Source organism: Genypterus blacodes, unplaced genomic scaffold, assembly GCF_046128005.1.
Source record: "Genypterus blacodes isolate CSIRO-AG114 ecotype Tasmania unplaced genomic scaffold, CSIRO-AGI_Gbla_v1 ptg000052l_1, whole genome shotgun sequence".
Lineage (NCBI taxonomy): Eukaryota > Metazoa > Chordata > Actinopteri > Ophidiiformes > Ophidiidae > Genypterus > Genypterus blacodes.
The window spans coordinates 3,552,193-3,566,334 of record NW_027466864.1 but is presented as its reverse complement, the minus strand read 5'-3'; the positions used below and the strand labels follow the sequence as shown (position 1 = coordinate 3,566,334).

General features: G+C 41.9%; 2 protein-coding genes across 4 annotated transcripts in view; both read left to right on the top strand.

Moving 5' to 3' along the window:
• Positions 1 to 11,454, top strand: part of rims2a (regulating synaptic membrane exocytosis 2a) — a 126,432-nt gene extending 114,978 nt beyond the window's left edge. For 2 of the 3 annotated variants that reach the window (XM_076150535.1, XM_076150536.1), the window contains 5 exons: positions 7,741 to 7,882; positions 8,106 to 8,218; positions 8,312 to 8,413; positions 8,552 to 8,691; positions 8,789 to 11,454. In XM_076150535.1, the coding sequence (XP_076006650.1) occupies positions 7,741 to 7,882; positions 8,106 to 8,218; positions 8,312 to 8,413; positions 8,552 to 8,691; positions 8,789 to 8,992 (701 nt within the window). In that variant the 3' untranslated portion in view covers positions 8,993 to 11,454. Of the gene's footprint in view, positions 1 to 5,274; positions 5,597 to 7,740; positions 7,883 to 8,105; positions 8,219 to 8,311; positions 8,414 to 8,551; positions 8,692 to 8,788 lie in introns of those variants that run through there. The other variant, XM_076150537.1, reaches the window with a different exon arrangement.
• Positions 11,455 to 11,751: 297 nt separating this feature from the next.
• On the top strand, positions 11,752 to 14,136 carry dcstamp (dendrocyte expressed seven transmembrane protein). The gene is made up of 3 exons (XM_076150281.1): positions 11,752 to 13,357; positions 13,434 to 13,766; positions 13,878 to 14,136. Exons 1-3 carry the CDS (start codon positions 12,311 to 12,313, stop codon positions 13,938 to 13,940), a joined length of 1,443 nt encoding a protein of 480 aa, XP_076006396.1. The 5' UTR covers positions 11,752 to 12,310; the 3' UTR covers positions 13,941 to 14,136.
• Positions 14,137 to 14,142: the final 6 nt, after the last annotated feature.

Here is a 14,142-nt window from a genome sequence, read left to right as displayed (position 1 = left end):
ACTCATAGAATTTGAAAAAGTGTTTACCAGACCTGGAAATGTAACTAAATGTAACTAAATGTAACTAAAAACAACTCTGAACACAAAACGTCTGTCAGTTATATTTTTCTCAGTCAGTTCACTTCACTCGCAGATTCCGAAATCTCACAATAGTCGAAGCAAAACCTTATGACAATCTTATCATGATTTATTCACAAGGTCTGGCCGCAATAGGAGAGTTATTGGATGAAATTGCTTTGACACCAAGCACAGCATGTGTCATTTCCTCCACAAGAAAGCAGCGTGCTTTGCAGTACATGAGCAATTACAACCAATGTTCCCGTTCCCCAGATTGTTGAGGTAAAAGGACACGATTATCATCTGTTTACAACTCCAAGCGAAAATTTTGCAATATTAAAACAGCTGCCCGGCAAACACGTGAGCCTGTGTGAGACGGGGTACGTGTCAAAGGTAAAGTAATTGCTGCAGTCTCATTCGTTGGCACTTTGCAGGGCAGAGTGTCTACATGTTGTCGACAGTGAAAAATGGAGAAGTCTACTTCACTGATTCATTGTTGGGTCAGTCGCAGCACAGAATGTCCTCACCGCGCTAACAAACAAGAGCGCGTGTCAAGTGTTTTATCAATTTCGAGAATCTCAAATGGCACGTAGCACCTTTACGTGTTGTAAACATGTTTCACATTCTGTGTTTTCCTGCCAGATTTCCTACTGAAAATGCAAACCTACCCCAATGAATAATGATGCCTTTATCTGTTGGGTCTTACAAACACCATGCGTCATTAATCAGCATCTCCATGAGCTCAGATTAAAACTGTTGATTTAGCGTATAAACCCTGTCCTGCTCCACCAGCTGCTTACTTGTGTTCCCCCCGCCCCCTGAGGTGTGACTTGCACACCTCAGCCATACGTCTCCCATGCCGGAGACTGAAGCTTGGATGCATCTGAGGGTACAAACTTACGTGCAAAAACAAGCTGAAGTTGCAGCTCATACATACTTTCTGTCCCATCTATCCTGGAGTCAGTCTGCAGGCTACTTCTGAGGTTTTTAACCTTTGTCTCCCAACGTATTAACAGACATACACTGTGGTCAGTATAGTCATGAACTGTGACCATGAGTTTTCTGCTGACTTTAAAAATAACCCAAAAAAAATCATCTTAATTCCTCTTTCAGAATGAGAAGTAAGTGCTGTGGTGTCACGTGTTGTTGCATGCACTCAAAGCAGCTTCCGCAAGTCACAGTTCTTTGTTTTGACAGTAAGACAATAGAAATAGCTGGAGTGATTACGATTGTTCCATATGCTTTGAAAGATAATGTTTGCATTCGGGGTTTGCGCAGGGTCCTTACTGCAAAGCCTGGAGCTGGCTCACTTTTCGGGTACTCTGCTCTTATCTCACACCTTTTCCTGAGGTGTGAACTTTGTAGTGAAGATGCGACGTAAATGGCACGCCGCTGTTGATTCCTATAATAGTGAAAAGCGCGCCATGTATTTGAGCGTCGGCTAGATTTCACCTTGCGTCTTATTTCTTGCACTCATGGTTTGAAGACAGAGTGGTGCGCTGCAACGTGATACAATTCCTTATATTTTGTGAACAAAGCTGTTTCCGCTTTTAAATGCTCATCACATCTGAGCCAGACACAAGAAGGGAAGCTGCACTTCCAGACTGCAGCACTGGCCTACATCAAGGCAGGCAGGCAGCAGGGAGTATAAACAGAGAGAAGAGAGAGAAGAAAGGGTGTTTGCCTGCTGCTGCTGGTGTATTATTGTGCTGGTCTGTGTATCCATCTGTGTCTAAGTGTGTGTGTGTGTGTGTGTTCGCTTGAGTGTGCGTGTGTTTGCCTATAGCAGTGCATGTGTGTGCCAGCGTTAGGAGCCTTCCATTAAGGTGTGTTTACAGTCTTCAGGGCCTGAATCCCTCTGTGACGCTTGGCTGGACCTCTTCTCATCAATCACACACACTTCCAAAGGAGTCTGTCTTTGGTCCCTGACGCCTGCCAGACAGACCCTACGTATGACTTCTGGGATGTTACGTTTCTGTTGTTTTTGTAGTATTGGCTGGATTCTTCAGATTCCTGCCAAGTGAGCTACTTGCAATTTTCCTTTTTTCGATCACTGTCTCATGGGTTTGGTCATAGCACGGAGTGAAACCAGATACATTCTAAGGTGCTCATACATATCTGTATGTGCAGCGTACATGGCCTAAAATGGAGATTCTTCACTTAATAGTGTATTGCTCAGAGGTGGTTTGATAGTAACATGAGGTAATCTGTTCCCCCAACACGTTAGAGCGAAATGTCTTATTGTTGTATCAAGTCATTTTTGATTTTGCTACAGCTTGATGGAGTCTCTCAGTGCATCTTTATTACGACACACAATGGCCTTTGCTGAGAAACGTTTGTACAAACAGTTCTCTGAACATGAGGGAACTCTATGTACCACCATTTTCATTTACATTTGTCTTGTAAATTCATTGCACAACGGTATGATTGTTTAATTCTGCTCAACCGTCATCAGCTCAGCGTCACACTGGTAAAACAACTTCTTGTATCTGTATCCCAAATTCGATTGCCTTTCAAATCTAATGGACCCCTCTGCAACTTACATCTTCAACAATCTTCTTTGTTTCATTTTCAGTTTTTGTGCTCGCAAGTAGATGAGCACATGCAGATGTGAAGAGAAACCTTGATGGAGGTAGTCACATGTAACCACTGGGTTCTACTAAACTATAATGTTTAACAGCCTGTGTACTCTTACTTCTCTGCAGTTCAGTATTTTCTGACAAAATTTGCTAATAATGATAATCGTGATTATTTGAGTTTTCATGTAAGGTGTGAACTCGTTTTGTGCAGCTCTTGCGTAAATAAGCTTCTTTATTGAACAGCAAAGGAACAACTGTAATTAACTGTGTTTTTTTGCTCGCTGGGTGTATTGTGTGTCAGGTTCAGTGAGTGTTTGACGGTGAAAATGCTTAGATGTCTCTGTTCTGTCATTGTGTTGTGGGTGTGTGGGAAAGAATAAACTGTACAAAAGGTGTTAAGTTGAAACAGGCGACACGTGAGAACTGAAATCAACACACATGTTCCGTCGCCACGTGTTCAATGACGAACAAGCCATGTGTTTGCCATAACGCAGAAGAATAGTCATGTTATTTCTTCCTATTTGGGGTTATTATTCACTTCCAGGGGGCTCAATTTACTCCTGCGCATGAATTGTACAAAAATTCAAAATTGTCATGCTATTTCAGTTAGATTTGCAGTTTTGTCGCCCGCTTTGTTCCACCTCACAGGGTTTACAGATGCGGTAGGTCATTGAGTGTGAGATAGCCGGCAGGTGGGCTGCTATTGGAAGAGTAATGGAGGAGTGAAAGCCTCACAATGGTACCACACGATTATTAAACTTCTAAGGCCTTGCAGAGAAAAAGAAGGCATCTTCAAAAGGACATTTTGCACTTTTTTAGTCATAATTAATTGTGAAGTGTTAGAAGGTTCTCTCAACAACTTTTTAATAGCAGTGTGATAATGTTCATCTGTGCTGGAATACTGAAAAAAAACACACACCGTTTCAGATTGTTCGGTCAAACCAGTCCTGTTACAAGATAGTATGTTTTATTTTCCACTCACATTCTGCGACTAAATGCTGATGTAGGTGCTTCCTATGGGGGAACGTCTTCGATTTCAACTTCAACTTGTAAAGCAGCTTGGTTGCCTGTTTTTGGGGAAAAAGCTGACGGCACCACAGACTGTTTTAAGTCATTGCTGTCGCAGTTTTATTGGAGTTCATCCCAGTCTGAAATTCTGTATTAATTTATTAGAATCTGAAGATAGAAGCACTTCAAATAGCTGCTGGTTTATGCATGACCTCTGTTCTGTGAATGATTCAGCTTTGCCTTCTGACACTCTCATACTGCAGCTTGTCCTTATAGAAATCCGACCACTTGCAAAACATATCCGAGGACACTATTGCATCTGATTAAAATACATCATTGTTGATGCCCTAAATATGTCGACATTCAGTTGGTGAAAGTCACAGAGTTATCAGCCCTTAACTCTGCTGCAATAATTTCCTTTCAGAAAATTACATCTTCAAGGACTCATTAAATATCACCCAATAGTTTGTTATTGTAAATCTGTGTCCAATTTCTCCCAGTTGGAAAAGTGCACTCTTGCTTTTGGCTGTTCTGACCTAGAAGAATTATGTGACGTCGTCATAAAAGTAGGTTGCAGCGTCTCACAGACAGGAACAAGTCCAGGGAGCTGCTGTAACTGTGCAGAGGACCATAATAGTCTTGTCTTGCACTTATTCTGCCAGATACATATGTAGAGATAAAGCCCAACAGTTGGTTTTCTGGCAGTGTTTCATAGACGTGGTTGTGATGGTTACCAGAAGGGCTGAAGTTTAGTTTAACTGTAAGTCGCCTTACATTCGCTTCAGCTGCCGTCCCTCACACATCATAACAGCAGCAGAGCATTAGTCAGGATTTCAGGGACCACCTGTGTAGAAACCTTTTCTCTAGCGACCATTGTTGTGTCTCTCTGCTGCGGTCTGTTTAAAATAGCCGGGCTGAGGGTCGTCTCAGATTGTAGAAACAGAGTCAAAAAAGGTTTGTGTTTGGACAATCACAAACTAATGCAAACAAGGAGATTGTCTGATTGTTTGAAAGGGTGATTTGGGACTGATTGAGGGGACCTGAACACAACACAGCTGTGACACAGAGGCTGTGGGAGGATGACGGATGAAGCCTCTGAGTATAGCCCCCGGCTTAATGTTTCATGCTGAAGAATTATGAGAATATCAAATCAAACACAGCTGTTATATGAATGTCATGGAAGAGAGAAAAATGGAGTTGCTGAATCCTGCATGTGAACTTCAAGTGACTGCAATGTGGCCTGAATCCCTCTCACACGGGAGCAAGGCTCTTGACAGACAGAAGGACAGACAGAAGGACAGCGTGTTTTCACTGGCCTCTGTAGAATGGGGGCAGAGGGAGGGGTGTGAGATGGAGGGACAGAAAGTTAAGCAAAGGAACAATGATGAATTGCACAAAAGAAGAATATGCAGAGGGAGGATAAAGAAAACGGCCAAAAATAAAAGATGAGGTAAAAAAAAATGGGTGAGAAAAGGAGGGGGGGGGGGGCTCAGATGTATCTGGGTAGAGCTCGTTCACCCGCAGAGCCAGCTGAGCCCTCTGATTGGTGGAGAGGGATGCAGCTTGCTCCCCTCCCCCCCAGAAGAAAGAGGCGCAGTGAGAACGTCAGACACAGACGGCACTAAGACTCGGCTACTGCACAGATCATCTCAGAACTGATCTCTCTCTCTCAGCGTAGCAGAAGCATCCACTCCAGGAATTTACCAAGCAGATCTGACTTTAATTCCAATTTCCTTTGACTTCGAAAATTCTAACTAGATTCTAGTAGAATTCAATTCACCGTGTTGAGGACCACAGAGGCTCCACAATGGGCAGGCAGGGGCATGACACCTCTGCTCCGGCTACTGGGATGCGGATCCAGCGCTCCCAGAGTAAGATGAGCCTGTCGGCATCATTTGAGGCGCTGGCTGTCTATTTCCCCTGCATGAACTCCTTCGATGAAGAGGACGGAGGTAAGATGACACCTGGGGAAATGTTAAAGCAGGAGATACGGGTTTGGGGGTCAGCTGTATTTTGCTGTTTCACTGAGGAAGAATGTGTGGAGATATTGGATTAGTGTGCTGTGGAGATGTGTGTAGTTAGGATGAGGGAGAGGTGTGATGCTTGAGGAAGTTGCTGTCCATGTCAACATGTCTGTGTCCAGTAATGTATTTATTATCTGGGCCTCCAGTTTGGTATGAAAGTCAGGGAGCGCTCCAGCTGTTTCTGCTGTCACTGTACACATGATCGAAACAAGCTTTACTTGAACTCAGAGACACTTCTCATTTCCCCTTAATGGTTCCTAAACTAGAATATAAGCGTGGTAGTGGAATGAGTCATTGTTTTCTTTCTTTTTACGATTAAGTGCAAATTTAGGTCAACAATGTTTGATCAGTCTCCTCAGATCTCTTCAGTAGCGGCAGATGATGCCTGTGTGTTTATATCTATATCTTATCTTTATTTACAGAGAGAAACATCAAACAGCTTCATGTTTTAGTACACACACAGACTAACATCTCACTATTGGTTTTGCTTTTGCTCCACTAGATTCTCTGATTCTTGTTTCCTGTCCAGAACCTTCTAGTGCTGCTTTTGCTTCTCCAGACTCCATCTCCCATCTTAGTGTTCAAACCAACTTCCCTACAGGCTTTATATGCTATTGTGTATCTGACCATTCACCAACGCTGTCAAAGCAGTCGTATGTGTGTGTACGCTGTATTACTACAGCCTCAGGTTTCAGTTTAGGAGCAGAATTCAGTTACATATGGATTACATTCTGCTATGTTTTGATGCATTAAAAACATTCTACATACAATGTTGTTGATGTTACAGTCAGTGGTAGTATAACAGCAAATATATGCAAAACAATCTGAAATGAAAAAAGGTAGTGGTGTGTTTTCTGGAACAATCATTGAGAAGATCTAACTTGTCCTTGATGAGTAGAGGATATGAGCAGACTGTGAGTGTTTCTGATACTGTAGAGCAGAAAAAGGAGGACAGCTGAAGGTCTCCGCTGTGTGTCTCTCTGAGCAATAGGAGACGTCTCACTCCCCTGAGGAGAACGAAGGAAAACAGAGGTGATGTAGAGTAAAGGCAGCTGGTGTCACAATGATTCTGGGTTCAAGTTGTAATCGGGGGATGATTCATATGTAGATGAAAATGATGAAAATGATGTTAAATGTATGAATACATGGCATTTTGCTGCAAATGGTGAATGGGTAGCAACTGAGCAATGATTCTTTTTTAACAGACCTTTGGGGTTCATATTGCTTTCATTTCATTACAGACAGCGAGACAATTGCAACTTTAATAGGTGCATAAACATTAAGCATAATTACGCTGATTTATCTTGGATTGCCTTTTACTGCACAAGAGTTCATGTTTAACCTTTGCATAATTCAGTAATGGAACGACTTTGGTCCTGATTTAACATTAGGCAGCAGCACATCTTTCAACAAATGCAATACCAGAGTTGAACGACCACATGTGAACTCAGGAATATAAGTCAAACACACCCTGCATGCCATATTTTACTCTAGCATGTTTTACTTTATCCAAATATGTTTGATATCTTTCAGTAACCTTCACTTTTGAAAGCCTCATGGTTGAGTTGGTTCCCCATGCTCCTTACTATCCTCTTGGCATTGAGACCTTCTATACATTGGTGCAGGTGTGTTAGTGTGTGTGTGTGTCTCACAGCCACGCGGCTCGACATGGAGGCTGCTAGATAGGCTGGGTGGAGATGAGCATCAGGTTTAATTGTTGGAGTCAGCTGTAACCTTGGATTGCTGGATGTCGCACAGACACAGTGCGATTCCAAGAAGACCCCAACAGGCAGCTGCTAGCACAGACCAGAGGAGGGCCGTATGTGTTGGTCTGCTCTGTACGCGTTGGAAAAAACGCACACTCAGTGATTTTGTCTGGCTTATGGAATGACCTTCTTTCCCACTGCGGTTGTCATTTGTATGATTTCTTCGACCTGATGAAATTGTGTGTATGCCACATGAGCCTATCAACGATCTATCCGTGCGTGATTCAGCATCACGGATTGAAAGTCTGTATCACTCTGTCTCACTCTTGCTCTCCCCTGTCCTCCTCTTTGTCCATGTGCCTGCAGAAGCCGGAGGTAAGAAGTTGCGCAGCACTATCCAGAGGAGTACAGAGACGGGCCTGGCAGTGGAGATGAGGAGCAGGATGACTCGGCAGGCCAGCCGGGAGTCCACAGATGGCAGCATGAACAGTTACAGCTCCGAGGGAAAGTAAGGAGACATGATGGACGCAAATAAAATGTTGGACATGTCACTTTTCTGCTCCTACTTCCATCCAAACTATGTTTTGGAGTGATCCAAGCACATAGGCAAACCATTCAAAACTATATTCAGTCACTTCAGCCTTCCTAATCCTCCATCTGCTCCTCTTTAATCATTGTGACCTTATCTTTGTCTCCATGGTAACTATCATTGTCGTCTATTGCTCCTTTAGTCTCATCTTCCCTGGTGTGAGACTCTCCTCAGACGCCCAGTTCAGCGACTTCCTGGACGGCCTTGGTCCCGCTCAGTTGGTCGGACGTCAAACGTTGGCGACTCCACCTATGGGTGAGGAGAGAGGCAGCTTGGAATTGAAGAGTGTGAGGTGTGAGTGAGGTATAAGTGTGCTCAACGTTTGCCATATTTTGCTATTTCCTTCAGGTGACATTCAGATTGGCATGGTGGACAAGAAAGGAGCGCTGGAGGTGGAGATCATTAGAGCCCGTGGCCTTGTGGGAAAACCAGGTTCCAAGGCACTGCCAGGTACTTTAAGCTCTCACTCTGCCATTATAGGCAATTATACCACCAACATGTTGTTTTGGTCAATGCAAGTCTCCCTGTTTATCGATGATGCCAATTTTAACATCTCCTCTCCTCTTCCTTCCTCTCCTCCCCTCACAGCACCATACGTTAAGGTCTACCTTTTGGAAAATGGAGCCTGCATAGCCAAAAAGAAAACAAAAGTAGCAAGAAAAACCTTGGATCCTCTTTACCAGCAGCAACTGCCGTTTGAGGAGAGTCCGGGAGGGAAGGTTTTACAGGTAACATAAACATTTCTTTATACTGTGACAGCAACTTCTGAAGCAACTTCATTATTTGATGTTTTAAATGTTTTCTACTCTGTGTTTTTCCCTGCAGGTAATAGTTTGGGGCGACTACGGACGTATGGACCATAAATCATTCATGGGAGCAGTACAGATACTGTTAGACGAGCTGGACCTGTCCAACATGGTGATTGGCTGGTTCAAGCTCTTTCCTCCTTCCTCTTTGGTGGACCCTACTCTGGCCCCGCTGACAAGAAGAGCTTCCCAATCCTCACTGGACAGTTTCTCTCGATCATAGCAGCGTGTGGACTGATAGCGTTGTTGTAGCAGCCAGTGTTGCGATACAGGTCACGCCCCCCGGTTACACTGCATGCTTGATGTTGTGTCTTCTGAGCCTGTTTCTAGGGGTGCACATGTGATCCTGTGTTTTGAGCAAAAAACGTCGCACACATCGTGCACGTGACAAAGCGTATTGCAAGCGCCTGGCGGCCGGAATTGCCAGGCGTCGTTGTTGTTGGAGAAGACTGGAATGAACTCCTTAGCACGAGGAATCTGTCAGTTCCAGGTTTTCATCCAATTCGAAGCCATGGGGTCAGTACTGGGAACCGCTAAACGAGTTCTACAGAAGCCCTTTTCGAATGAAAAATAGATGTTTTCTTTTGATTTCATTTTTTGTTTTCTTTCTTTGTTTAATTTTTTCTTTTAAATGTCAGTGTACTTGTATCTGAACGGGGTGACAGTGTTCCTACCCAGATGCTTGGTCACGCCACGCCAACAGACCGAGCTGTGTAGATGGAGTTTTGGAGACCATCGCTTTGGGTGAGGTGTGTCCTAGCTTGTATCCACACTCCCCCAAATCCCAAAAGATTCCCCCATAATTCTGGAGGCTTATCTACTGAGCGAGACCTTAAATCACCACAAAGACTTCAAAGTTTAATCAGATGCAATACCGAAGTGGCTCCCATCAACACTCTAGATGACACAGAAATGATCAAAACCCCATGAGAAGATGTACAATCTCCCATCATTCTTTCTCTGTTGATATATTGTATGGAATTTAAAATGAGAAAAAGGGTTATTTTTTTCTTTTTAGTTCATTTGCATGGACACAAATTTAGCTGAATAAAAAAAAGAGAAAATTATTTTCTTGAGGCTGCAAACTTCCAAAAAAAAGACGAAGAAAAAAGACGAAGAACAAACAAAACAGATCAGCCATTTTCAACAATTTCTATTATTTTTAAAAATAAATTTCACTAGTGCATGGTTTTCAAGGGGAGTGAATGCAACAGCGTGATTTAAAAAAAAAAAAGACACATTATCATTCTTTAGACCATTCATCCGTCTGTGTTTTGCAGACACGCAGATAAGGGAAACAAAGTTAAATTTTTGGAGTTATTTAACAGAAAATGTTTATGTGACAAAAAGTGATGATGAAAATAAATGTAAATTATTTATTTCATTGTAAAAGGCTCACGCCATATAAAGATAAACATTATGTGCAAATTGTACATGTTTCTCTTTTTCTTCCTTGTCCCAGGGTACTTACCATTGTACGATCCATTGCTACCATTGTTCAGTCCCCTGATAGTGTCCAGATTTAGGACTGTTGGTTATGTTACAGTTCTGTATCGTTTCGGTATGTATTTTATTTGAGATTTGATTTGTTTAACAAGCATGTTGAAAAGGATTTTCTGCAACATGGCTTGGGCACACCTTACAGTAACTCAGCATGTTTTGATAAAGATGATATTTGGAATTTTTGCAGTTTCTTGTACAGTGCATGTCAACTTCATTACTTTTCTCCCTCACCTGAAATTGAACTCTACAGCAAATTACTTCATCGGTATTTCGTGACCGATGATTGAAGTTTTAACAAAACATTCCACCCCTGAGATCATATTTTATTTCCAGTTTTTGAGAAAAAAATAAGCGTGACGAGGAAAATATTTTATATTTCATGGAGGTTGATGAAACAGTTGTGATTGCAAGTGTATTTTATTTCAGTATTGTTGACAAACATGCAAAAATATTCTGTATTGGTACAGCAAGAGACAGCAAACATGCAGGAGATTTACTGTTTGTTGCTGAAGTTGAATTTTACAGGCACTGTTTGTGAAGATGAGCTCATCACAAGTTCAAATAATAAGGGATATTGCCACACAAAATGCTTTTTTTCTTGTTTAATGAAAATGAAATTAATTTACTATATTTTTGTTAATTTTATTTAAAAGCCAACACCAGTTTATTTTTTATTTTCTATTTTTAGTAATTATGAATACTTCTCAGGTCTGGGAAGTATATGAATCTTATGGTTGCAGTATGTCTGAATGAAATTGACTTGAGGCATTGTTCCTTTTCCACATTAAGATAATAACGTTTTAATGTCCAAGAAAACCTTGTTGCTGTAAGAAGCTACAGTATATATTTTCATTTTAATTTCCATTGTACATACCTTTAGATGTCAGAATTTGAATAAAGAATCTAACATGAATAGACAGATAGAATTATTTGGAAGAGGAAAAATGCCTCACATGATGAAAAAGACATATGTTATTTATCCTTCTGAATGCCTTTTAATTTTCTCTTTTTGGTGCAATGTGTTAATGCCAAGGCTATGTCTTGGTTAAGTATGGTTGAGTACAGAGATTTATGTAAGTTATTTTTCAAATTAAAAATAAAAAATGGATATTACACTGATGCTGTGTTGCTGAGTGATTCAACCATGAGCGCTTACACAAGAGCAGAACCCCTGATGGGTGGGGGAGGGGCTAAGAATGTCACTCATTTTAATAAAATAATCTTAAGCTTTCAAATAGTGCACAGATGTGAGTAGATTTCATTATAATTAACATTATTAATCAATAGTTATTGTCACTTAGGTCCAGTCTTTCTCGCATCATTAGCATTCAAGCACTTTCTAGCTTTTACCTTTGCCTTTTTACCTCACTTTCTAGCTTTTATGTCATGCGTCTTGTACCTGGAGAGTTTCATGATTGAAATCTGATTGCTGTATTGCACATAGGCTGATGTGCAGATAGGCCCAGGCACCCTGTTCGCTTGTCATGTGGACACTACCAGACTGAAACTTGTCATTCAAATAGTCAGTTTCTTGCTTTCCGCTGTGCTGATGACATTATGATCTGCACGTTTGGCAACTGATTCACAGACAATTACGATCATCAAGCTCAACGCACCTGGAATCATAAATGAGTAGATTCTTGTCAACAAACACTGAGGATTTTTGTCACAGACTAGCAGACGAAGGAAGTCATCAAAGGAAGTCTTACAGTGTGGCATTACTACATACTTTCAAACAATTGGGTGCCATATCATCGTAACTTAAATACATCAACACTAACAGGTGTAGGGCTGCCTCAAATTTAGTTAAACTCTATCTAAGTGTCCTTCTGCTTGTGGCTTAAAAGCTCATCCAAAGAGCTGACTGGCATGTGACTTCTGTCTGAGACTTCCTGTTTTAACGATATTAAAGGAGACACAGCGCATCACACGCAACAGTGTCATGTATGGTACTCTAACGCCATACTGCTGAGCATTAAATACATTCTTTTTTTCTTTTCCAACTGTCCCTTTTGTGTTTTCCACAACCGGTGCTGCCATGCGACTCTCGTGCTGTGGATTGAAACAGACTTTTAACCATATTGCATTTCTGGCTGTGGATGTTTTCACAACTGGTAAAAGGGACAGCATTGGGAGAACCTTCCTCCTCCTCATCACCTGTAGCTTGTTCAGCCTCCTGCTCAGCTCCTTTCTCTTCCTCTACCTCCTCTACACTTTGGATTATGGAGCAGCAGTGGCTGGAGGAATCGTTGGCGGGTTTGGGACGATATTTACCGTAACTCTCTTTCTGTCAAAGCGAGTGAGGTGCTTTGGGACTCTATTTGTAATCGCTATTTTCATGAAGAAGAGTCGGAACCTGCTCCTCGCAGCTGGAACCAGTGTAGTGGTCCTCAGAAATATACGCAATACTTTGGATAACCTCAGAGGGCTGGTCAAAAGTATGATCTGCAACCTGAAAGTGAAGAAAGCAGCCATCATGGCACCCTTGAGCAACTATGTGAAGTTGTTAAAATGGCTTGGCAGCGTACTTAAAGGAGTCACAGATCTTGGGGTGGTGAACTTAAATTCTCAGCTCAAAATTTCACCCAAAGTGGAATCAGTAAGATTCAGAGAGAGGCTGTCTGATGCAGAGCAGAGGCTCAATGAAACTGTAAAGTATGCACAGGCAGTTCTCGATACAGTGTTCTCTGTGACTGACAACATGTTTCCTGCCATCAGCTTCCTCGTGCTCATGGTATTTATTGGACTGCACATAAAGAAATACTGCAAAGTTATGAAATATCAAAACAAATTCATCAGCAGCAAATTCATCAGTTTTGATAAGGAGCAGGAGGCAGAAGGGAACCCTCACGTCCTTCCCCTCACACCAGAGGAAGATAAGATTTACATCTCTGTCCCATCTGCGCGGCCCACCACCAAGGAGGGGAAAGCTATGCTGAAATTTGGAATACCAGTTATGTCCCACTTCGTGGCTTGGGTCATATTCATAACTGTTGATGCCTTGTTGTATTGTTTTGTTGATATTGTAACAAGAAAGCTGACAGAACTGGAACCATTCAACGTCCCCTTGATTATGAGCATCAAGGTAAGTATGTCTTCATCATTCTGAATAGGACGATTCCCCTAACCCTTATCCTCATCCATTTCATTAATTTTTCCAGGATATTCCAACTTTTATTGGCATAAAACTTGAAGAGGAAAACCATCAGAGAGACTTTTCCTACTCTGTGACCTTGTTTGAGAAGGAGTGCCTTCCAAAGCCCAAGCTGCTGCTCTATGACTCTGTAGTCCCTTTGGCTGCCATTCTGTTCACTCTGCTCATTATGGCCATGATGGCTGCCAAACTCACTCAGCTCAGGCTGATGGTCTGTGAGCGTTTCTTCACCACCGCTGCAGAGGAGCGGGTGGAGTACCTCCATGCCAAAATCCTGAGAAAGAGATTGAAAATGAGGAAGAGGACAAACACAGAGAGTCTCACATCACTCATTTCCAAGGTTTGTAGCAGCATGATTATGTTTGTCACTCAATGAGCTTGGGGGTATGAATAATTATATATAATATGTGTATGTATACAAATAACAGCTTTGTATGTGTTCTTCCCTCAGCTACATTTCTGGTTCCCTCTGCTCTTCAGACCCAAAGATTCAGATCCACAAAGTTCTGTATGAGGGAAGTATTATTTATTACAGCAGAACTTTAATTTATTTTTTCTACAACATGGTGTTTTATATTATGTGGAACAACTCAACACAGATTGACTGTGCTGTACTGAGGTCCAGTAATGTCAATTGAAGTAATGCTGGGTTAAAAAAGAAAATCTAAATGCAACTAAAAACACACAAGTAAGTAATATTTAATTGTTGTCACCTG

What these genes read in the sequence shown, in the direction of transcription:
- dcstamp (XM_076150281.1), top strand. Translation starts at nt 12,311, where the DNA reads ATGCGACTCTCGTGCTGTGGATTGAAACAGACTTTTAACCATATTGCA. An exon ending in CCTTGATTATGAGCATCAAG is followed by an intron (nt 13,358 to 13,433) that starts GTAAGTATGTCT and finishes TAATTTTTCCAG; the next exon opens with GATATTCCAACTTTTATTGG. An exon ending in TCACATCACTCATTTCCAAG is followed by an intron (nt 13,767 to 13,877) that starts GTTTGTAGCAGC and finishes TTCTTCCCTCAG; the next exon opens with CTACATTTCTGGTTCCCTCT.